The sequence below is a fragment of the Phascolarctos cinereus genome, unplaced genomic scaffold, assembly GCF_003287225.1.
Source record: "Phascolarctos cinereus isolate Bilbo 61053 unplaced genomic scaffold, phaCin_HiC Scaffold_726;HRSCAF=1367, whole genome shotgun sequence".
Taxonomy (NCBI): Eukaryota; Metazoa; Chordata; class Mammalia; order Diprotodontia; family Phascolarctidae; genus Phascolarctos; species Phascolarctos cinereus.
In genome coordinates this window covers 1301502-1325676 of record NW_027556098.1, presented here as the reverse complement: position 1 = coordinate 1325676, position 24175 = coordinate 1301502, and the positions used below count along the sequence as shown (strand labels likewise).

The 24175-nt window shown below is 40.1% G+C and overlaps 1 protein-coding gene across 1 annotated transcript; it reads left to right on the top strand.

Moving 5' to 3' along the window:
* Positions 1–5414: 5414 nt before the first annotated feature.
* RAI2 (retinoic acid induced 2) lies at positions 5415–17831 on the top strand. Its single transcript, XM_078146079.1, is given in 3 exon segments — positions 5415–5492; positions 15683–16372; positions 16374–17831. Coding segments are annotated over 3 exon segments (1833 nt in total). The 5' UTR covers positions 5415–5429; the 3' UTR covers positions 17454–17831.
* The last annotated feature ends 6344 nt before the right edge of the window (positions 17832–24175 follow it).

The window sequence follows — 24175 nt, the reverse complement described above, 5'->3', positions numbered from 1 at the left end:
TCTGTTGTAAAAAGAAGGGTTGGCCATAGTGATTCTTTTTGCTGTGACTTGTAGCAATGTGGCATGGTGCACAGAGCTCTGGGCTTGGAGTCAGGAAGCTCTAAAGTTCAAATTTGACCTTACTAGTTGTGTGACCCTGGGTAAATCATTTAACCCTGTTTGCCTCAGTTTCCTCCTCTGTAAAATGAGGATAAAGCACCTACCTCCCAGGATTGTTGTGAGAATGAAATGATAATCGTAAAGCACTTAGCACAGTGCCTGGCACATAGTAAGCAGTATATAAATGTTAGCTCTCATTATCATTATTAATATTATTTTGAAGGCATGACAGCTATTGTAAAAGTTGGAATCAGCTATAGTGATTCCTCTTCCTTTGACTTTTAGCATGGTGGTGTAGTGGATAGAGTACTGGGCTTGGGGTCGGGAAGACCTAAATGCAAATCCAACTTCAGACACCTGTTAGCTGTGTGAGTCGGAGCAAGTCACATGACCACTGTTTGCCTCAGTTTCCACCTCTGTTAAATGGGGATAATAACCTCCCAGGGTTGTTGTGAGGATCAAATGAGAAAATATTTGTAAAACACTAAGCAAATCTGAAATTGCTACGTAAATGCTAGCTATTGTTATTGTGTGTGTGTGTGTGTGTGTGTGTGTGTATTCAATATTATTTTACAAGATAATAACAAAACTGTCCCATTTTTTCGTGTCCTTCTCGGCACTTTCATTATCGTTGTTGTTTTCTTTTTAAGATTCCTTTCCTTTCCTCCCTACTCTGCAGCTGCGGGAAAAATTTGCTGCAGCCCAGCAGTTACAAACAGTGATCCGGTCTGATGCTATTCATTTCACAGATGAGGAGGCAGACACTCAGAGTGGAGTGACTGGCTTGCCCGAGGTCTGCACAATGGCAGGGCTGGGGCTGCAGCCCGCTTCTCCTGACTCCCCAGAGCCGCGCTCTGTGTTCGTCCCCCATGCTGTCTCCTATCATTCCCACAGCGAAAGCAGCTTAATTATGCACACCCCGCTGCTGCTCCATCGGAGCATTATCTTTCTATCTGAGAGATGGCACATTCGGAGGCGAATTTTTCATTAATGTGAAGTTCTGTAAAGGCTAAAGATTAATTTAGGCATTGAATAATTTTTCCCAATAGAGGGAAGCGACCCTGGAGCACGTCTAGGTAGGTGAGAAGACGTAATCTGAAGAGATAAAGAGGGTTATAAATCCGAAGCCAGAAGTAATCTCAGACTAGACTAATCGCCTCATTTTTTCAGAAGAAGAAACCGAAGCTTTGGGGAGGTTACGTGAGTCACACAGGTAGCAGGTGGCAGAGGTGGGGTCTGAACGCAGCTCCTATGCCCCTAGAGACTGAAAAGAGACTACAGAAGATAGTGAAATCGCGCCTTATTTATTGTTGTTTTTCAGTGATGTTTGACTCTTCATGACCCTATTTGGGGCTTTCTTGTCAACGAGCGGTGTGCCATTTTCTTCTGCAGCTCATTTTACAAATGAGGAAACTTAGTCAAATAGGGTGAAGTGACTTGTCCACGGTCACACAGGTAGTAAGTGTAGGAGGCTGGATTTGAAGTCAGGTCTTCTGACTCCAAGCTTGATTCTCTATCTACTGTAACACCTACCTGCCCATCTCACCTTACGGAAGAAGGCGTTTCCAGTCCTCCTTAATCGCAGTGCCTAGTGTCTCTCGAGATTATCTCCAGTTTTTTTTATATTATATATGTGTGTGTATATGTATACGTACACATATGTATATATACATAGTAGATATTTGTATGCAAATATATTTTCTATATTATATCTTATGTTATAAATGCATATAGCCTATGTATTTTAATATATCATATATTTATAATATTTTATTATATCTTTCATTTATGTTGAATTACAGTTATGTTAATTTAATTATATTTATAGATTTTACATATATTTTATATACCTATACACACATGAATCATATGTGTGTGCATTTGCATGCACATGTGTATACACATATATGTATGCGCACATCCATGTGCACATGCACAAGCACACTGGAGTGAGTGTGTGTGTGTGTGTGTGTGTGTGTGTGTGTGTGTGTGTGTGTGTGTGTGTGTGTAAAAACTTGAGAGGAGGGACTGATTTTTTTCTTTTTGGGAGGCAGGGTTCACCTTTCTTAGTATCCCTAGTACATAGCACAGTGCCTATCACATAGTAGGCATTTAAAAAATGCTTGTTGACTTGACTTGGGCATGGCCAGAATACTGAGCAAAAGTCCAGGGTTTGATTGCTGGCAGATTCCTTTGGGTTGCTTTCTTGCCAGAGCCTAGGCTTCCTTTTCTTCCTATATAAGTATGCACTTTGATCTATTCTACACTGTTCCAAGTGCTCTCATGTTTTTAACATCTCATATAAACCTCACAACAACTTGGTAAGGAAAATAGGTCAGACATTAACCCCATTTTACAGATGAGAAAACTAAGGGTGGGTTTCAGTTAATGTGCTTTGCACATTTTAAAGAGCTATATAAATGTCAATTATTATTGCGATTGTTGTTGTTATATTGAATTCCAAAGAAAATTAAATGACTTTCTCAAGGTCCAGGTCTTGCCAGATTTACTTGAATGAAAAAGTCAGAATCATTTGGCAGATTATTTGTGCCTGAGATAACAGCTAGTAATTGGCAGGAAAGGACTGAACCAAAGGTCTCCTGATTCCCAGGTTTGTGGATTTTCTAGTAGATCACTCATTGTCCCTCCATAGAAGCAAATAGTCTATGAGCAAAATAAGCATCCCCAGTTCATTCTCTAAACATGGGCAACTGTTCTAATATTTAACTTGCAAGCAAACCAACAGTCTTCAAACAAAATCACCCATGTTGATTTTTATGCCGAAATACAAAACTATGGTTAGTAACATTAACTTGGAAAAACAACAGTACCTAGAGGCAGATTCTCCCAAGTTTCCAAAATGCTTAATATAAACTGAATCTTTCTGGTTCGTTTCACTTGTAAGTTAGACTCCAAATCAAAAATAATCTCTTTTATTGCACTTATTTTCATTACTAGCTCAGTCTTTCATTTGTTTATTATGCTTCCTTTAATTTCCAGTTCAGTCTTCGTAAATTGCAATTTCAATATCGGTAATTCTGCAAAGGCTTATTTTGCTGACATCTTTGGCCAACACAAAACACAAAGGGTATTTCCAAGTTCTCAGTGATTAGTGTTTAAGAACAAAATGTTTTAGGAAAGGCCTCTATCCCTTTTATGTGGGTATAAAGGAGGAGGAAAGAGCAAACCTCCAAGTCATGACGCAAGACTTTTAAAAGCTAAAATTAAGGGTTTTGACTCTACAGAAGACAGTTGTCATTTTTTAAACTGGTTAGTTAATAACGTATTAGTCCACTTTAGAACAGAGTAATCTCCATCTCTCTAGCCAGAACTCTGACACAGCGCACTGCCTGTACCCCTTATTTCATGGGTAACCTTTAAGGGTGTGTATAGGCAGCTAGGTAGTACAATGCATGCAGGCCTGGGGTCAGGAAGACCCGAGTTCAAATCCAACCTCAAGTTATGTAACCCTGGGCAAGTTACTTAATCTTTGTCTCAGTTCCTGATCTGTAAAATGGGGATACACTAGAAAAGGAAATGGCAAACCACTCCAGTGTCTTTGCTCAGAAAACTCCATGGATTTGTCCATGGGATCATGAAGAGTCGAACACAGCTGAATGACTGAACAACAATAGGCAGGTAGGTGGTGTAATGGAACACTAGATTGAAAATAGGAAGACCTGGGTTTGAATTCTGCTTCAGACTCTTACTAGCTGTGTGACCCTGAGCAAGTCACTTTTAACTCTTCTCAGATTCAGTTTGTTCATCTATAAAATGATGATAATAATAAAACTGATGTGACAGGGTTGCTAGAGGCTCAAATGAGATAACATATGTAAAGCTCTTTGCAAACCCTACAATATTATAAAAATGTTAGCTCTTATTATTACTTATTATCTTATTCCCAAAGTAGATTATAAACTCCATGAGGGCAGAGGCCATACCTTATGTACTTTGCATAAATATTTATTATCTGATTTGTTGATTAAATTAAAAAATAGGTGGCTAATGTGCCAGAGGTATTCGTGTATGTGTGTATGTGTGTGTGGGGGGGGTACTCTCTGAGTTACTTAATATGCAAGTGATATTCTTTTCCCAAGTGGGTAAACCAATATGGTTATTATACATAAATATTCCCTTGTGCCCTTCCAGACTTTAAGGCTATGCAATAGACATCCATGTCTTTTCAGGTTTGATTTTGTTCTAATTAATTCAGTCATCCTTGTTCTATAAACTGAAATCTCTCTACAGTCACATCTCAATAATTCATTAAAAATGGGGAAAGCATTCAAAAATTTAGAGGTGGATTGGACCATTCATCGAGTCTACTCCACTCATTTTTGGAAAAGGAAACAGAAGCAAAATTTAAATTAAAAATTTTAAATTCTTCACTTAAAGAACAACACTCTATCCAGCATGACCTAGGGAGGACATGGGGTAGGGGGAGAAATACAATCTGAGCTAGTTTGTTATTTTTTAATTATTAATTATTTTGAAGAAACTATGTTTTATAACTTCATTAGAGATCCTGTTGTTATTGTTCAGTCATGTCCAACACTTTGCGACCCCATCTGGGGTTTTCTTGAGAAAAATGTTGGAGTGCTTTGCCATTTCCTTCTTGAACTCATTTTTACAAAAGAGGAACTGAGGCAAATGGGATTAAGTGACTTGCCCAGGGTCACACAGCTGGTAAGTGTCTGAGGCCAGATTTAAACTCACAAAGAAGAGTCTTCCTGATTCTAAGCTTCTATCCACTGCACCATTTAACTGCTTCCAGATCCTGCTAGATCTGCTTTAATGAGTAGGTGAGACTCATCTGTGGACTTAGCACTTTGGCAACCTTTAAAAATATATGCTTAAAAATTTATTTTCATAAATTAAAAATAAAATAAATAAAAAATTTAAGAAATATACAAGTTGTTCTGTGCCTATGACTTTCTGGGTTTTTTTTAATATTTATTTAGTTTTAGTTTTAAACATTCACTTTTATAAGATTTTGAATTCTAAATTTTCCCCTTTCCTCTCCTCCTCCCTCCTCAAGATGGAATACAATCTGACATATGCTATACATGTACAATCATATTAAACATATATCCACATTGGTAAAGTTGTAAAGAAGAATCAGAACTAAAGGGAATAACCACAAGAAAGAAAGAACCAAAAAACAAAAAAGACAAGGAGAGAGAAAATAGTATGTTTCAATCTTCATTCAGACTCCATAGTTCTTTCTCTGGCTATGGATAGCATTTTCCATCTTTAGTATTTTGGAATTGTCTTAGATTATTGCATTGCTGAGAGGAACCAAGTCTATCAAAGTTGGTCATCACACAATGTTGCTGTTACCATGTACAACGTTCTCCTGGTTCTGCCTGCTCCACTTAGCATCAGTTCATGTAAGTCTTTCCAGGTTTTTCTGAAATCCACCTCCTCATCATTTCTTCTCTTCATGTTCCACTTGAGTCTTGTATTTGAAAGTCGAATTTTCTATTCAGCTCTGGTCTTTTCATCAAGAATGCTTGAAAGTCCTCTATTTCACTGAATGACCATTTTTTCCCCTGAAGGATTATACTCAGTTTTGCTGGGTAGGTGATTCTTGGTGTAATCCTATGTCCTGTGCCCTCCGGAATATTATATTCCATGTCCTGCAGTCCTTTAATGTAGAAGCTGCTAAATCTTGTGTTATCCTGATTGTGTTTCCACAGTACTTGAATTGTTTCTTTCTGGCAGCTTATAATATTTTCTCCTTGACCTAGGAACTCTGGAATTTGTGTGCCTATGACTTTCAACTAGGCAGCTAAGTGATATGATAGAGTCAGAGTCCTAAGTCATTTTAAAGTTGTACATTTTTACAATGCTACTGTTATTACATAGATTATTCTTCTCCTCCACTCACTTTATTCTGAATCAAATCATAAAAATCTTCCCAAGTTTCTCTGAAGCCATCCCTTTCATTGTTTCTTACAGCACAATAGCATTCCTTCCTACTTGTATATACCTACCATATTCTGTTCAGCAATTCACAAATTAAGTGGCATCCCCTTTAGTTTACTTTTTTTGCCACCACAAAAAAGAATTAACATAAATATTTTTGTGCATGGGGGTCCTTTTCCTCTTACTTTGATCTCTCTCAGGTATAGGCCTAATAGTGGTATTCCTGGGTTAAAGGGCATGCACAGTTTAGTAACTTTTGGAGCATACTTCTAAATGTTGCAATCTATTTTTAAATACCATTACCACCATTCTCACACAGGTCCTCTGTTAAGGTCCTGTTTGGATTTTAGTTACTCACAAGTGGTAACACGTTAAGTATATCTGATCCCTTGACTTGCATGTTAAATTCTTCCTTGCTAGAGTCATAAATGAAGGTCAAGAAGCTGGGCAGAACTGGGCTATAGAGGAGTATGGGAAGGCATAGGAGGAGGAGAACCTACATCTTTAATCAGGGACCAGTATTCTTCTATTATCTCTGCTTAGTCATCATCCTTTCCCAACCTCCCCACAGGAACCTTGAACACTACCCTCTGGGACCCCGGGCTCTGACAGATGAGCATTTATCTACTTTACCTTGCCAGGAAGCAGGCCACTACACCATTCCTGTCTATGGCCACACCATCTCATTGTGCCCCACCTCCTTCCAGCTCCCCTTTATGTGTCTTCTCCCATTAAAATGTAAGTTCCCTGAGAACAGAGACTGTCTTGCTTACTTGTATTGGTACATCCAATTCTTATTATCACAGTGCCTGGCACTTAATTAAACTGAAGTAAACACTTTATTAAGTAAACACTTAATAAATATTTTCTCAAATGAGATAGCATACAAAGCACTCTGCAAACCTTAAAACACTATATAAATGCTGGCTATTATTGTTATCTAAAAATTATATTATAGTTGTTTTTTTCATCATTGTATATTATATATATATATACACACATACATATATATATGTATATGTGTATATATATGTATATATATGTGTATGTGTATATATATATATATATATATATATATATATATATATATATACACATCTTGCAGTTGGGCAGCTAGGTGGTGCAGTGGATAGAGCGCCAGGCCAGGAGTCAGGAAGACTCATCTCCCTGAGTTCAAATCCAGCCTCAGACACTTACTAGTGGTATGACCCCACATAAGTCACTTAACCCTGTTTACCTCAGTTTCCTCATCTGTAAAATGAGTTGGAAAAGGAAATGGCAAACCACTCCAGTGTCTTTGTCAAGAAAACCCCAAATGGGGTCACAAAGAGTTGGACTCCACTGAAACAACTAAACAATCTTGCAGTTGACAAATGTTCCACTTTGCTAAACCCCAAGTATGTAGGTGCTCATTCAACAGGTTCTTGTGAATTGAATTGAATTAAGATAAAATTCTGTAAGCAGAAGACAAGATCTTTTATTTTCTCTCTGGTCCAGAGTATGCAACTTACCTGACTGAGACCCATAGCAGCTTATCAGGGTCTGACTGCAGCTTTGCTGGAAAGTGAACACAAACAGGTTAAAGAATTGCTGGTCTACACCAACCATTTCCTCTTTCCACCCTCTCTTCTCCTCCAAGAAATAGGGCATTAATGTTAAATCTCCATGGTACAGCAAAGGTTTTCAACTTGCTGTTAAATCTAAGTCAGATAGAGGAGTTGGGCTACCTATTGACCTGCTAGGTAGCTTTTACTTTTTCAAGGGCAATGGGACTGAGTGCCACCTCTTCCCTCCATCCAGTCCTGTCCCCTAAATGATATCATATATTATGTCAACTGTTATCAAAGGCTTTACCTTCTTTTCATCTGATTTTTTTTCTTTTCCCCATACCCCCAGCACAGATATACTACTTCTGGGGTGGGGGACTGAGATCTTGGAAATCAGCCAAAAGCTGCTGAGGGGAGATACTCTGAATATGTACTTAGATGGTCAATCTGAATGATTCTGGAGACAGATCCTGACATCTTCTGTGAACTCACATTAATAGCACTTCTGCTTATCATCACACACACACACACACACACACAACACACACACACACACACACACTCCTTTCCAGTCTTCTTATACCTTACTGTCCTCCATATACTCTTTGATCCAGTGATGCTGGCCTCCTGATTTTTCCACAAACAAGAAACTCCATCTTTCAGCTCCAGGCATTTCCTCTGGTTGTCCTCCATGACTGGAATGTTCTCCTTCCTCATTTCTGCCTACTGGCTTCCTTGACTTCCTTTAAGTCCTTTCTTTTACAGGAAACCTTCCCCAATCCCTCCTAATTCTAGTGTCTTCCCTCTATTAATTATTTCCTATTTATCTTGTATATATCTTGCTTTGTACATATTTGTTTGCATGTTATCTTCCCCATTAGACTGTAAGCTCCTTGAGGGCAAGGGTTGTCTTTTGCCCTTTTTTGTATCCCCAGTGCTTAGCATGGTGCCTGGAAAATAGCCTAATAAATTTTTATCAGTTGATTATTGATTATCATCAAAAAGGTTAAATTCTATTTGCAAACATCAATGGATAGCATTTTGGGGAATTAGTCCCCATAATAGATTTAGCTGCCTTGTTTCTTCTTGATGAGGTGCAGAGTTACAGGTGTGATGTCCCATACAGTCCCAGGATGTTTGTATTTAGTCTATGGACTCCAACCAAGTTAAGAATTTTTTAATTGAATAATAATGTTCAAAGCTCAGAAAATCTAATTGCTGGGCAAATAATCAATTGTTATTAAAGCCTTTAGGACAAGAAAAACATGTTCCATATTTTTTACCCAAATAGAATTTGTTTCTGAAATATTCAGGGTATCTCTGGACTAAGAAAGATAACGAGAAACATAGTTTCATGTAGTACTCTTATTTTAATATACAATGGAAGAGAGAGGAGGGAAGGAGTAAGCATTTATTAAGTGCTTACTATGTTCCAGGCACTGTGCTAAGTGCATTACAAATATCATTTCATTTGATTCTCACAACAGCCTTGGAAGGTGGGTGCTATTATTGTTCCTGCTTTGCAGATGAGGAAATTGAGAGAGAGGTTAAGTGACTTGCCAAGAGTCACACAACTAGTTATTTTTGAGGCTAGATTTGAACTCAGGTCTTCCTGACTCTAGGCCCAACACTTCCTCTGCCACCATGACTAATAATGATAGGAGCTGACATTAAGGTCAGAGATCTAGGCTAGAAAAGGACTTCAAAAGTCATCTAGTCAACCTTCTCATTTGACAGAGATTTGGACCTCTTTTGCAGTTTCTTGGACATGACACTCCCTCTCCTATCTCAGTCCTTTGAATGTACTGTCCCCTATGCCTGGAATGCTCTCCCTTTTCCTCTCTGCCTCTCAGTTTCCCTGGCTTCCTTCAAGACTCAACTCAGTTCCCGTTTTCTACAAAAGAAGGCCTTTCCAAGTCCCCCCAGCTACTGGTACCTTCCTCTCTTAGGTTACCTTCTACCCACTCTGGACATATCTTGTATGTACCTAGTTATTTTGAATGTGAGCTAGCATTAGAATGTCAGCTCCTTCCAGGAAGGAAACATTTTTGATAATTCTTTGTATCTCCAGCATCTAGTACAGTGCCTTGCACACAGTAAGGTTTTTTGCTTGTTTGTTTTTGCTTTTTGGTCAGGCAATAGGGGTTAAGTGATTTGCCCAGGGTCACTAGTAAGTGTCAAGTTTCTGAGGCTGAATTTGAACTCAGATCCTCTTGACTCCAAGGCCAGAGCTCTATCCACTGTGCCACATGGCTGCCCCTGTACATTTTTAATAAAATCTTGAATGAATTACTGAGCGGGTATCAAATCTGTAAACATCACTGACAAATTCTAAACACAAAAAAATCTCTTCTATTTTCCCTGCACCTCCCTGAGAGCTAAAATCTCACACAATATTCTACTCCTCTCAATGACAGACCATATACATGGGGCCAAAATCAAATACTTGAAGACACTGAGAGTTTCCCAGGAGAATCACATCAGAATCATGCTGTGGCCAAATGGAGCATTATGTGGCCATTAGAAAATGACAGCCAAAAGGGGTGTGCAGAAATATGGATAGATCTACATGAGAAACCTGCCAAGGAAAAAACGGAGAACTCAGAAAGATGTGGGCACATTAACACCAACTGTGTAAAAAGCAGCTTCATGAATTCAGTGTAACAAATATTTATTAAAGCACCCATGATGTACCAAGCACTATACTAGATACTGAGAATAAAAAGATAAAAACAAGCACAGTTGAGAAGTTTCCCATCTATGACAACTTATATAATCAGAAGCATAAGAATAATTACCATTTGTATAGTGCTTTAAGGTTTGCAAAGTACTTTGCAAATATTATCTCATTTTATTCTCATAACAACCCTGGAAGGTAGGTGTTATTATTATCCTCATTTTAGAGATGAGGAACATATAGCAGACAGAAGTTATATGACTTGCCCAGGGTCACACAGCTAGTAAGTATCTGATGGCAAGGTTTGAACTCAGGTCTTCCTGAGATACAGTGCTGTATCTATTCTGCCACAGAGTGCTAGCCTGGAGTCAGGAGGGTTCATCTATCTGAGTTCCAAGCCAGTGGTACACTACACTCTGGTTTTTAGTATTATCAACTCTGATTCACTCAAAAGGTTTCCAACTTTATGTGTTACGGTTCCTGACCCTTATTCCCCATCCTCCTTTCTTAGGAAATGGCTTTAAATATTTCAATCCTCACAGGGGCATTACTCCAATGGGTAATGCTCCAGTTGCAAGTACTCTTCCTCCAGTTATTTGGAGGCGGGGAGGAGAGGGTGGTGACATGATCAGACCTGTGTTTTAGAAAAATCACTTTAGTGGCTGAATGGAGCTTCCTGTTGCCTCCAGGAGCAAATAAAAAAAAAAAAAGGATCTGTTTGGCCTTCAAAGCCCTTTATAACCTGTCCCGCTCCCACGTTTCTAGTCTTTTTATACCCTAATCCTGAGCACATATTCTTCAATCCAGTGACATTGGCTGTTCCATGAACAGGACATTCCAACTCTTGGCTGTCCCCCATGCCTGAAACACTCTCCTTTCTCTGACTTCTGATCTCCCTGGCTTCCTTTGAGTCCCACCTTCTCCAGGAAGCCTTCCCCAATCCCTCTCAGTTTCAGTTCTTTTCCTTTTTAATTATTTCCTAATTATTCTGTCTTTAGCTTGCTTTGTATGTATTTCTTTGCATGTTTTTATCTCCCCCATTAGATTTAAGCTCCTTAAGGGCTGGGAATGTCTTTTGCCTCTTTTTTGTATTCCCAGCATTTAGCACCACACCAAGCACTAAGTAGGGGCTCAGTAAATGTTTACTGATTGATTAATTGACTCAGGATTATCCCTAGGAATGCTGCGGTAGAAGTAGTCCAGCTTGATGAACCGGTGAAAATCAAGATTGGAAGAGTAAGAGTGAGTGCCCAAGCCCTAGGTGCTCCATAACATTCACAGTGGGCTTTGTAATCTCTGACCACCATCCCAGATACTCAGCAAAATAATTTGGTGGGGTGTGTGTGTGTGTGTAGAGAGAGAGAGAGAGTGAGTTGAGGGATGACCTCATTTAATCCCATTTGAAACAAGAAAAAAAATACTCTCAAAATAACCTGCACTCTGCCACCAAGGAAACAAATTAGCACCTCCTCTTCTTGACAAGGTGCAACTGTTCATTAGTTAATGGTTCTCTTTTGATGCCTATTTGATTTGAAGAGTTTTTTTCAAGGCCTCTGCCTAGAGTTAATGAATAGCTTTGCTTCCGAGCTCTTGGGAATGAGCCCCTGCCTCCTCCCCAATCATTACTTAGCAGTCTTAGCTCATCCCCCAGGGACAGTGACTTGCCCTTTTAACCTGAATTTCATTTGCTAGGTTTGTTCTGTCGCTGTCACTGTAGCTTTATAACTGCCATGCTGTCTGCTAGAGGGACCATCTCAGCCTGTGGGCTAGGTTGCAATGCGCCCAGCTTGATCAAAGACTGTTTTTCTGCTGTGTATTGGGCAGGTGACCTGGGCAAGGGAACTAGGAGGTGGCAGGTTGAAGGCCAAGGCTTTGGGGCAAAAGAAGGGTCATGGAGGGGAGGAGGGCAGGATTCCAAGATTTTAGAATTATTAGAATCTTTTCTAGAACAGACTAGTGGAATTATTCTTCCCTCCCAGGTGCTCTAGGAAAGGTCAAGTTAGAATAGGACTTATTTTGGGAATAATACAACAAAAACAATCCACATTTTGGGCTTCTAGGTGGCTTAGTGGATAAAGTTCAGGGCCTAGCATCAGGAAGATCTGAATTCAAATCTGGCTTCAGACACTTACTAGCTGTGTGACCCTGGGCACTTAACCCTGTTTGCCTCAGTTTCTTTATCTGTAAAATGAGCTGGAGAAAGAAATGGTAAACCACTCCAGTATTTTTGCCAAGAAAACCCCAAATGAGGTCATGAAGAGTCCGAATTAACAACAACAACAACATATAAGGGAACTGAGGCTAAGACAGGGTAAGTGACCTGCCAGTAAAGGTCCATAGTCAAATTTGAATTCAGGGAAGTCTGATGTACCACCTAACTGCCCTCAGCTCAGGAACTTAGGAGGGAGGCATTGCAAATATTATTCCTGTTTCACCCATCCACCTAGACAAACCTTCCTAAATTTTGCTCCCTGCCCTCTTTGCTTCTGATCTTTCCTCATCCCTTCTAGTTATAGGTGACTGTCCAAGTAAGATAATGAACCCATTTGAGCTTACATGTCAGTGTCATCACCACCCACACCTTTAAGAGAATTAACCTTAACCCTAAGAAGTAATTGTACAGTCGAAGGCTGGTAAAGATGGTATTTGGAGACAGACGAGGCAAGTTAGGAAAATGAAAGCCAGTACTAAGTTTTTGAGTTGGCACAGGAAATCTCATGTTCTCATACCCACCTGGTCAGTTACTGGATTGTCATCTTCCCTAGGCCATAAACCATGCTTTATGCAATTTTATCACCACAGAGTAGGCATTTAATAAATAATCATTAAGTGAATAAATTCACAACACACACACACACACACACACACACACACACACACACAGAAATCCTAGTTGGTCCTGACCACCAAATTTGACCATAGTCAGTCTATCGACCCCGAACATTGGAAACCATTGGTCTCTAGGTCAATAGACTATTTGAAGGCCTATTAGATGTTTGTGTGAAAGGCATTAAATAAGGATCATGATCAGTAGTATCTTGTTTCTCCCTTACTAAATTATAAGCTTTCTATCCTCAAGATTATAATCTGATAGAGGAGATGAAACAGGTAAACAAATAAACACCCTTGCACAGAGATAAACCAATTACTAGACAGTGGCTAAAATGCTGGACTTAAAATTAGGAAGACCTGAATTCAAATCCTGCCTCAGCTAGCTATGAGACCCTGAGCAAGTCACTTAACCTCTGTCTGTATCAGTTTCCTCATCTGTAAAATGGAGGCAATAATAGCATTTACCTTACAGGGCTATTGTGAGGATAAAATAAGATAACCTATGTACAGTGCTTTGCAAACCTCAAAGTGCTTTATAAATGCTAATATTATTGTTTTTGTTATTGTTGTTATTATTATTACTACTACTGCTGTCTAAACTTGCCTTGTCCTGGGGAGAGCATCAATCTAGGCAGATCCCATTGTCATCTTGGCTAGGGACCCTGGCTCCTAGATATTTAAATGGACAGCTGCCAAGTGGCATAATTGCTTGTTTTTTTTTTTCCAGAAACAATTGGACTTTCAGTACCCTCAGTGCCCCAAACCCCTTCTCTTGTTCTTCCACCACAGGGAAAAAATTTCTCCCATAAAGGAGACCTTTTTAAATTTTCCTTCTCGATCATTAGACTTCCCTGGTTTATTTGTAAGACCAATGTGTATTCTGCTGCCCATCTTATTTTGTTGGGAACTGAAGCTGTTAAATTCAGGGGAATGGAGGCAAGATAATTTTCTTGCACGTAAGAGTCCTTACAGATAGGTAGAGAATTTGAATTGGAGAAGTCCTGTCCAGCCTAAATAAAGATGTAGACCCGGTGCTATTTAATTTTTATTGAGCGTCAACAAGGGCTCTAGGCGCTGTACAGATCCCAGAGTTAGACATGGTCCCTGCCTTCTCCATGGTAACAGTGCTAAATATGGACAAGTTTCCATGGAGATTAGTATCACAGGCTGCAGTCCTCACTTTAGGAACTATATACGCTTGTTTCCTTGTGTACAGAGTAGAATTCGAAGACACATTAGCATAGGGTCAACCTGACCCTGAGAACTCTCAATGACTTAGGGACAAATGCTTTCAAAAAGTGCCACAATTCTGCAGCCCCCAAAACCACTTCCTCTGGCAAACCTCCTCCTCCTCCTCCTCTGCCCTTCTCAGGTCAGGTTAAAATCTGAGGAAGTCAGGTGACAGATTAGCTGGTTAGAGAAATATGTAAGCCAGCTTTGATTTGTATTCTTTACTTTTAGCAAGAGATCTGCTTCTCATTATTGGCATGATCAGGCTCTGGGGAAGAGGATTTCCTACTATTGGGAAGAAAGACTGGTAAAACACGCCTGCATACACACAGAGACAATGACAAAATCACTTGTTTGAGGCATTGCTGTCCCCGTCACTTCCCATATGGCACATACATGATCACACTCGTGTACTGTCCTATTTTTAGGAGATTCACTGATACAAAAAGATTTTTTTAAAAAAATACTTTTCAGTGCCCAAGCCCCTTGCCTCCCTTTTCTGAGAGGATTCTAATCTGCATGGGGTTTTTAAAAGCTGCTTTTTTCAGGAAAGCTAGCCATTGCCATCTTTCTGAGAACAAATGAGATTGATCTTAACATCTCTTAACTGAACCACATAGCTACATTGGGGTTTTATGTTTTAAGGTTTGTGGGTTTTTTAAGTCCCTGCTAAAATCTCACCTTCTGCAAAAAGCTGTTTCCAGTCCCCCCTTAATGCTAGTGCCTTCCCTCGGTGCTTACCTTCAATTTATCCTGTGTCTATCTTATTTGTACATTGATGTTTGTATGTTGTCCCCACCATTAGATTGTGAGCTCCTTGAGGGCAGGGACCGTTTTTCCCTTTCTTTGCATTCACAGTGTTTAGCACACTGCCCGGCATTATATAAATGTTAGCTATTATTTTTATTATTATTTTCCCTTTCTTTGTATCCTTATTGACTTGACATGACTTTAAGAGGTTAAATAGAGAAGCTGAGTCCCAGCCTGGAGGGAACAAGAATCTGAGCTGTAATTTGTTCATTTGACTTCACTTTAGTAGTTTAGTCATTAAATCATCTGTGTTTATAGCTCAATAATCTGTTAAATTCACTAGTGTCCTCCACCCACAGATGATTGTGTATGTTTGTATATATTAAAAGAGATATCAGTAATGTTTACATATATAGATAATCTCCACGCTACAGTTAGCTAAAATATGGAAACATTTAAAAGGATGGATAGTTGGGTTTTGGGAGGGATTGAGGGTTTTTTTGTTTTGTTCTGTTTTTGGGGGGGATGAGGTTGTGATAGCCATTCTTAAAGCAGTCTCACATATTACTTTAATGGAGAGTTCTACCATGCTTAACATACATTTCCTGTGTTCCAGGCCAAATTATGTTGGTGCAAATGCCCTTGGTCAACCAAGAACAACGGGGATTCTGGTAACAGCGATGTCAACTCTCATTCTGTGAAAACTCACAGATCCCATACAATGGAGGAATTATACAAGGACACCCAAAACCTACCCATGGATGTTGCCAGTTCTCCTCCCTCCTTGGCCAACAACAAACTGGAAAATGGGGTGGCCCAGCTGATCACTGCTGAAGCATGGAATATCAACTCAACAGACTTGATGAAAAAGGCGCTTTCACCGCTGGTGACTGTTCCAGCCCCTTCCATCCTGACCCCTCCAGCAGAATCACAAAGCGGGGTAGCCCTCAAAGTCGCAGCGACTGTGCTTCAGCCAATTTGCTTAGGGGACAGCCCAGTGGTCCTGCCAATACATTTACAAGTTGCAGGAAGCACCACACCTCAGATCAGCCCCAATACTAACACTCCCTATGTCATGACTACCCAAGGTCCAGTGCCTCTGCCTGTCCTCCTAGAGCAGCATGTGTTCCAACATTTAAATTCTCCACTGGTCTTGCCCCAGAGTGCTCCCTGCCCCACCAATCCCATTCACAACACTCTTTTCCAAGGGGCTTCTGCCCCTGTGGGACAACCCCAGCTGCTAGATCAGAAACCCCCTGGTCAACCCCAGGAACCTGTGTTACCCCCCAGTATTTCAGACACCAGGGTTTGCTGCTGTTCTTCAGGACTTGTTTCCTTCCCAGGGGACTTTAGGCTCATCACCTTGCCAACCTCCTCCAGATTATGCTTCCGTCCCACCTCAACCTTTTAGCTCTCCACTGTCTCCTCTGGTCCCACCAGCCACTCTCCTGGTGCCATATCCTGTGATTGTCCCCTTGCCAGTGCCGGTTCCTATTCCCATTCCCATTCCCATAGCTGTGCCCCACAGTTCTGAATCCAAACTCAACCCTGACTTCCCCAAGCCACCCTCCTTCGCTATGTACTCCTGCAAAGGAACTCAAACCCCTCTAGAGAAGGAAGAGATAAAACCCTTCAACTTTCTCCAGCAGCGGGAGTTTTCCCAACTCAGCCGCCACACAGTGATCAAAATGGGCAACGAGAACGAGGCCCTGGACCTTTCCATGAAGTCCACGCCCTTGCTCAAAGCGAGCGAGGTCAGCCCCCTGCCATACCCTGAAGATAGTGCACTAGACCTATCTCTCTCTTCCTCCCGTAAGGCAGGAGGTTCTGGGCCTCTCCCTGAGACAGTGCTGTGTCCCAGTTCAGCCATGGACAGCCCAGCCCTTCCCTTGATGGAGAAACTGTCCGGCGCAGTTATCCCTTTCACCCAGCCTAAGCCACATGAAACCTCCATCAAAGACAGCCGCAGCAGTAGCAGCAGCAACTCGTCTGAGCTCCTGAGGCAACAGCAGAAGTGGCTAGTGGACCAGACCAGCCGCCCAGGCTGTGAGCCCAAGACTGGAAATAACATTGAGATTGTAAGCACGTCACAGACAGCCAAAGTGATCGTCTCTGTCAAGGATGCAGTGCCCACAATTTTTTGTGGCAAGATCAAAGGCCTGTCGGGGGTATCCACCAAAAACTTTTCCTTCAAGAGAGACCTTCCCCAGGATTCTGTGCTGCAATGTTATGATGTCAAGGGCCAGGCAGAGTCCAGGGAAAATGCAGAATCCCTTAGGAAACCCATCAAAAACCGAAGTGTAAAGTTAAAGAAAATGAACTCCCAGGAAATACATATTCTTCCAATCAAAAAGCAACGGCTGGCTGCCTTTTTTCCAAGAAAGTAAATTATGGCTTTTTAAAAAAAAAAATTAAGATTATAATATTATGGGGAAAGATGCACTTGATTTAAAAAATGCATTTAAAACTTAAACTATCTTTGTAAGTTATTTTTTGGGGGTAGTAGGGAGGTGGGAGGAAAGGATCAGCTCTAGATTCCCTGTAAGCTGGTTTGGCTTTTTTTTTTTTAATTTTCAACTTTTCCTGAAAGAGTAAATAAAAGCAACCTATTTTTCCAGTGGATTGCACATTTTTGCAGCTTTAATGGAATAACGGATGAGTCAGAGGGGGTAAAAGCTATTTTCACTGCCATAAAGTGCTTTGATGATGTAATTCCTAATAATGGGTAGGATGAATATTTCAAAATAAATGTTTGTATGTGCTAATTGGTTGCAGCATTCTGTCATTTGTAAGTTTGCTTTGATTAACTGGGTAGGTTTGGCCCAAAGTCTGTAAACTGTGAAGCATTTATCTGGGTTATAACTCTAAGCTGTTAGGTTCCAACAGACTGAGAAAAATTCTATTACCCAATAGCACCATCAGGGAACTGCCAGACATACTACACATGATCCCTTCAACCCTTCGGGGCCTCTCTTTCCTAATCTGCAAATTGAAAGGGTTCTAAACCCTAAATTCTATTGATTCTATTTGAATTTTCCTTAGAAGCAAATAAGGAAGAATGCCTCAAAGAGAAGAAGTAATGTTAGGGAGGCAAGGTCATAGATGGAAGGTCAACCCTGGCTCTAAAGAAAGAGAACCTGGATTCACAATCTGCCTCTGGTACTATCTATGTAACCTCGGGCAACATTTAACCACCCTAGGCCTCAATTTCCTCATTTTTAAAATGAGAGGACCTTGGAGGGCACTTTCAACTCTAAATTTATGATCCCACGATCTCTAGTGCTGAATCTGCTTTGAAAGCACCCAAAATTCAAAGGCACTACTTAGACTGGTATGATAGAAAACCATTATGTGAAAAAGATTGTTGGGGAGGTCATGCAAGATAGGAAGAAAGTTGGTTGCCAAATGGGAAAGGAGAATTATCATTTTTCCTAGCCTGAATTAAGATATATGAGACAGAGTTAATTATATATGTGGGTTAGCATTTTCCCAGCCTGAATCAAGGTATATGGGACAGAAAGCATTGTTCTTTGTTAGTTTAACTATTTCTTGAGGGATGCCCACAGGAGGAAAAGAAACACTGTAACACTGTCACCTGCCAATGTAAAAGCCACCCACACTAACTCGCAAGTGGGAATGCGAACTTAAAATAAACCTGATGGGTGGCACCTGACACATTGTGTCTGAAACTGTGCCAGAGGTAGGTTACTTTTGCATGCCTGCTTTCAAGCTTAAAATATGTTCACTTATTGCAATTCATGAGTTTCCCACTGTTAGTATTCAACGCTAACAGGAAAAAATGCAATTGGGCAACTGTTCTATGGTTTATTACCAGGCCTTCCACATACAGGGTTAACACTTTTAACTGTTCCTATACCATGCACATCACTGTAGTGTTATGCATAGCTTGCTTTTTTTTTTAACATCCCCGTTTGTTTATTTGTTTGTTTAAGTGTAGCATAATGGCAAATAAATAACAGCTTCCTGTCAGGTTAACTGTTCCCTTCTGCTCTCCTGAAGCCAAATTGCGTCTTTTCTGCTTTTAAATGGTGCAAACTCTTCTCATTTCTGTCCTCTGTTTAGGTTTCTTGAAGTTTTGTATTTGTTTTGTTTTTGTCCTGAGCAGCCAGTCTTTGTTCTGACTCCAAATAAGACAAAAATGTTGTGTTTGGGGACAAGTTTTAATGGCCTAATGCTTGTCCCTGGAGAGAAGGGTGGGCTTATGGTCGTTTCTGCTCTGTAGTGAGAGCTCATCGGCCTCTATCCCTGGGTCCTTCCACCGCATTCCAGATGTGTTCAGAAGACTCTTCCGAAGGGGAAAGAAAATAATCCATCCTTCAGGCAACTGCTTTAAAGGCCCCTCTGGGTGTAGGTGCGTACAAAAGTGTTAGAGGAGTAATTAGCCACAAGATTTCCCTCCAGGGGGTTCCTTTGGTGGTAGCCAGAAAATTCAGGTTCTTTTCACTTCAGATTACAGGGTCCTGGGAGAACAAGCTAGAGCCAAGCCTGATGCCATGTGTTGTGCTACCCTAAAAAAATTCTGATGGAGTTAGTCCTACCCCAACAATCATAGTAGACTGTCTCTTAACTGGCCAATGACCACCACCCTCCTCTGGGAGGAGGCAAGAGTTCTGGAGTGTGATCAGCCTGAGTGAAGGCATCTTGGCCAGACAGATGTGGAGCAGAGAGGCTACAACCTGCTATAGTCATCACCCCCTCTCTCTTTCCCACTTTTCTTTATCTATGCTGCTGAGTGGCAGGGACCCTAGCAGATCCTCTATGTGCACAGGAAGTAAGGTGTTTGAGCTGTTAGGTTGTCTTAACCTGCTTCCATTTGCAGGTTTCTTCTGAGTCAGCTCCTTAAAGGCAGAAACTACTTTCTTGCTTTCCTTTATAATCCCAGCACTTAGCACACCGTCCAACACACTGTTGTTCTTCAGTTATGTCCAACTTTTCATGACCTCTTTTGGGGCTTTCTTGGCAAAGATACTGAAGTGCTTTGCCATTTCCTTCTCCAGCTCACTTTACAGATGAGGAAACTGAGACAAACAGGATTAAGTGACTTGCCCAGGGTCACACAGCAAGTAAGTGTCTGAGGTCAAATCTGAACTCAGAGAGATGATTCTTCCCGACTCCAGGTCCAGCACTCTGGGCCATCTAGCTGCCCTGGGCTTCTTATTAGTTATTAATGTGCCCAACATAGTAGGTGCTTAATAAATGTTTGTGGTTGATAATGCTGCTGCTGCTGGCAGCCAGTGGAAGGCTGGAGTCTCCTGGGAAAGTGGACTCTTTATAGGAGGGATTGGCTCACAAAGTGACAGTGGGGTCCTATAACATTCTATTCCTTCCATCACTCCTCCAGTCATTTCAGAAGTGACAGTTTTTTTTCAGCTGGTAGGCATTTCATACCTGCAAATAATTGATGCACTCAGGAACTTTGTCAAAAATCATAAATCTGTCACCTGTATGTTTCAATATTGAAGCTAAAAAAGAAGACATTAAGGGAGGAGGAATACATATCTCAGCAAGTTTTAACTAGCATTTTCCTTCCCTTAATCTTATTATAAAAGGTCTTACTATAAAATGTAAAGGTACTTCCCCTACCTCCCTTACTTACCAATTTCTTTCAGCAAAGAGAAGGCACAAACTAGTGGTCATTTTGAGTTTCTTGATGTGTAGTTTACTTTGGCATTTTGTCTACCATTGCCCAGGTGACAATGATGAACCCTTGAGTCCAAAGATAACTCAAAATAAATTATTTCCAAAATTTTTAAATATTTGGTTTTGTTTTGTTTTTTCATTAAGAGTACTAACAGTATTTGGGAGGAGATTAAGGTACTATCAAAGTGTGCATAAATTTGAAAGTGTCACCTTCTGGACAGGTTCACTAATCAGAAACTACTGAGCTGTGGATCTCAAGTTCTTTGTAGGTGACTAACCCATAAACACTGGGTCTCAGTTCAGTGAGTCCTCAGTGGCCCATCTACTTGCAGAATTTGGCCAGGCAGAGTTGGGGTGTTTTGTTTGTTTTTGTAGCTTTTCTTTGTGTTTTTAGTATTCTACCCTCTTTCCTACCCATACCTCCTCTCGCCAAAAAAAGTTTGGAAAAATTGACCTGCAGCACAATCAGAATTTCCAAGACTTTGGAAATTTAAGCTTTAGAAGAGAATTCAGAATTCAGTTGTGCCAAACCATATATAAAGCAAAGATTATTTCTCTTATGAATTGTGAAGTGGTGGTTCTTCTTAAAGACCTCCAGTAATAGGGAACCTTTTGAAGTTGCTCATTCCACTTTCAGACAGGTCTAATTAAGTTTTTTTTTTTTCCTTCTGAGACAAAACCTGCCTCCTAATGACCTGCACTGATTGCACCTAATCGTTCCTGCTGGAGCCAAGTCTATCAAGTCTTCTAATCACATGAAAACCCTTCTAATATTTGAAGGTCCTAATCAAGTCCCAAGTCTTTTTTTTCTTTAGACTATCCATCTCCAGTTACCTTCTACCCATCCTTCTCTGACATGACCTTCAAGTCACCTTATCAGCCTTTTGAGAAATGGAATTAGTCTCTGGAAAAGTCAAACATCAATCCCCCCGCCAAAAAAAATTAATGCACAATGGATATTAGTTTTTATACTGAAATTATGAAAGGGAGTAATTAACAGAAGGCAACACGCATTTTGTCAAGAGTGCTTTTGATAGGCAGGATTTGAGCTGTGTATAGTAAGATCTAGTTGGACTATAGAAAAGGAAAGGAAAATTTTGGACAGATCCTGATCACATTCTGACAACTGAATGATGATGAGCAGTCATTAACAATGATACTAAAGACATCTAGGTGGTGTAATGGATAGAGAACTACTAAAGTCAAGAGAGACCTTAATCAAATATTGCCTCAGATATTTACCAGCTGTATGACACTGAGTAAATCACTTAATCTCTGCATCAATTTTCTCATGTGTAAAGTTGGGATAATAATAGCCCCTACCTCCATCAACCTTCAATAAGTTAGGAAAATTCAGTTAATTAGAATCATCTTTAGTAGAATTTCACCATTGAAAGGGGCCTTAGAAATCACTTTGACCAGAGGCTCTTTTTTTTTTTTTGTATCATCTTTTGGTGATCTAGTGAAGCCTATGGATGCTTTCTCTGAGTAATATTTTTAAATGCATAAAATAAAATACACAAAATGACAAAGGAAATATATTTTAAAAGATGTTAAATAAAAATTGTTATGATCATGAAATAAAATAAATCAAATGCTTTGTAAACCTTAAATCAATATATAAATGCTAGCTTTTGTTATTAAATCAGGAAAAGAGTTGAAGATGCCCTCTTTTTTGTTTTTTTTTTGTTTTTTTTTTTGCCCTTCACTTCAAGGCAAAACTACTATCACTTACAGAATTTGAAAGATGCACTCTAGCAGATGTAAAGTGAAAAAAATCCCTGTTACATGCAATCTATAGCAGAAAAATAATCATCCAAATAGTTAAAGATAAGAGAGTCTGTTTATATTCTGGGACGACAATTTCCTCCCTAATTAGCTCATAATATCATAGACTTCTAATGCTGTAAGAATCCTTAGTCAACATTTAGTCCAATACCCCTCATTTTACAAAGAAGAAAACTGAGGCCCAGAGCTTTCTAGGGAATGGTGATGTGTTTTGTCCAAATATTAAAAACCAAGTTTGCAAACTAACGTTGTTCAGTCATTTTCGACTGTTCATAACCCTTTTGGGCGGTTCCTTGGCAAAGATATTGGAGTGGTTTGTCATTTCCTTCTCCAGTTCATTTCACAGATGAGGAAACTGAGGCAAACAAGGTTAAGTGACTTGCCCAGGGTCACATAGCTAGTAAGTAATCTGAGGTCAAATTTGAACTCAAGTCTTCCTGGCTCTATGCCCTGCACCACCCTAGCTGCCCCAAAACTAGAGGACCACGGTTGTTATTACAGTAAAGCCTTGTTCATTAGAGCGTATGCTGTGAAAGCTGGTTTGAAAAGTAAAAAGTCTACATCGTAAATAATTGTAAATAAATTAATTTTTATCACTTAACAGTATATCCCAGCTACTAGTTATCTTTAAAGCAACTGATTGAATGGTAATGAGGACAGTAAAGCTGGAACCCTGGAATGCCCAAGTCCAGAATGTTGTAGTGGGGAAAGAATTGGCTTCGGTGTCTAAGTCTGAATCCCAGATCTGCTCTCTGTAGGGTGACCTAGGAACAATGCTAGGTGGCCCAGTGGATAAAGCACTGGGCTTGAAATTAGGAAGATATCTTTGTGAGTTCAAATCCAGCCTCAGACACTTACTAGCTGTGTGACCTAGGGCAAGTCATTCAACCCTGTTTGCCTCAGTTTCACCATTGGTAAAATGAGTTGGAGGAGGAAATGACAAATCACTCCAATATCTTTGCCAAGAAAACTCCAAATGGGGTCACGAAGAGTCTGCAATGACTGAACAATATCTTTGCCTCTCTGAGCCTCAATTTCTGTGTATATAAAATGAGGGGATTGGACTAAGATCCCTTCTAGATCTAGGAGTCTGAAAATCAAAGAAACAAAAAGCCTCAGAGGACACTTCATAAGTTTTAACATATATCTGCCCTCAATAAGTTAGGAAAATTCAGTTAACCAGAATCATCTTTAATAGGATTTCATCACTGAAAAGGAGCTTAGATATCACTTCGACCAGAAGCTCTTACTTTTTTTTTTTGTATCATGGACCCTTTGGGCAGTCTAGTGAAGCCTATGGACCCCTTCTCTGAGTAATGTTTCTAAATGCATAAAATAAAATACACAGGATTACAAAAGAAAGCTATTATATTGAAATAAAGATGTAATTTTCCCCCTATCCAAATTTATGGAGTCTCTGAAATCTATCCACAGACCACTTCTGTGGAACTCAGATTAAGAATGCCTAAACTAAACCAATCCTCTTATTACAGATGAGGAAACTGATCAGAGAGGTGAATACTTAGTTCAAACTGAAGTCTTCTAAGTCCAAATCCAACCTTCCACAGTACCATGTTGCCTCCACTACCACGCTGCAAAACTGAGTTCAAACAAATTATCCAAGTATTAACTAGTAAGGTGCCAGCATGATATACCATGA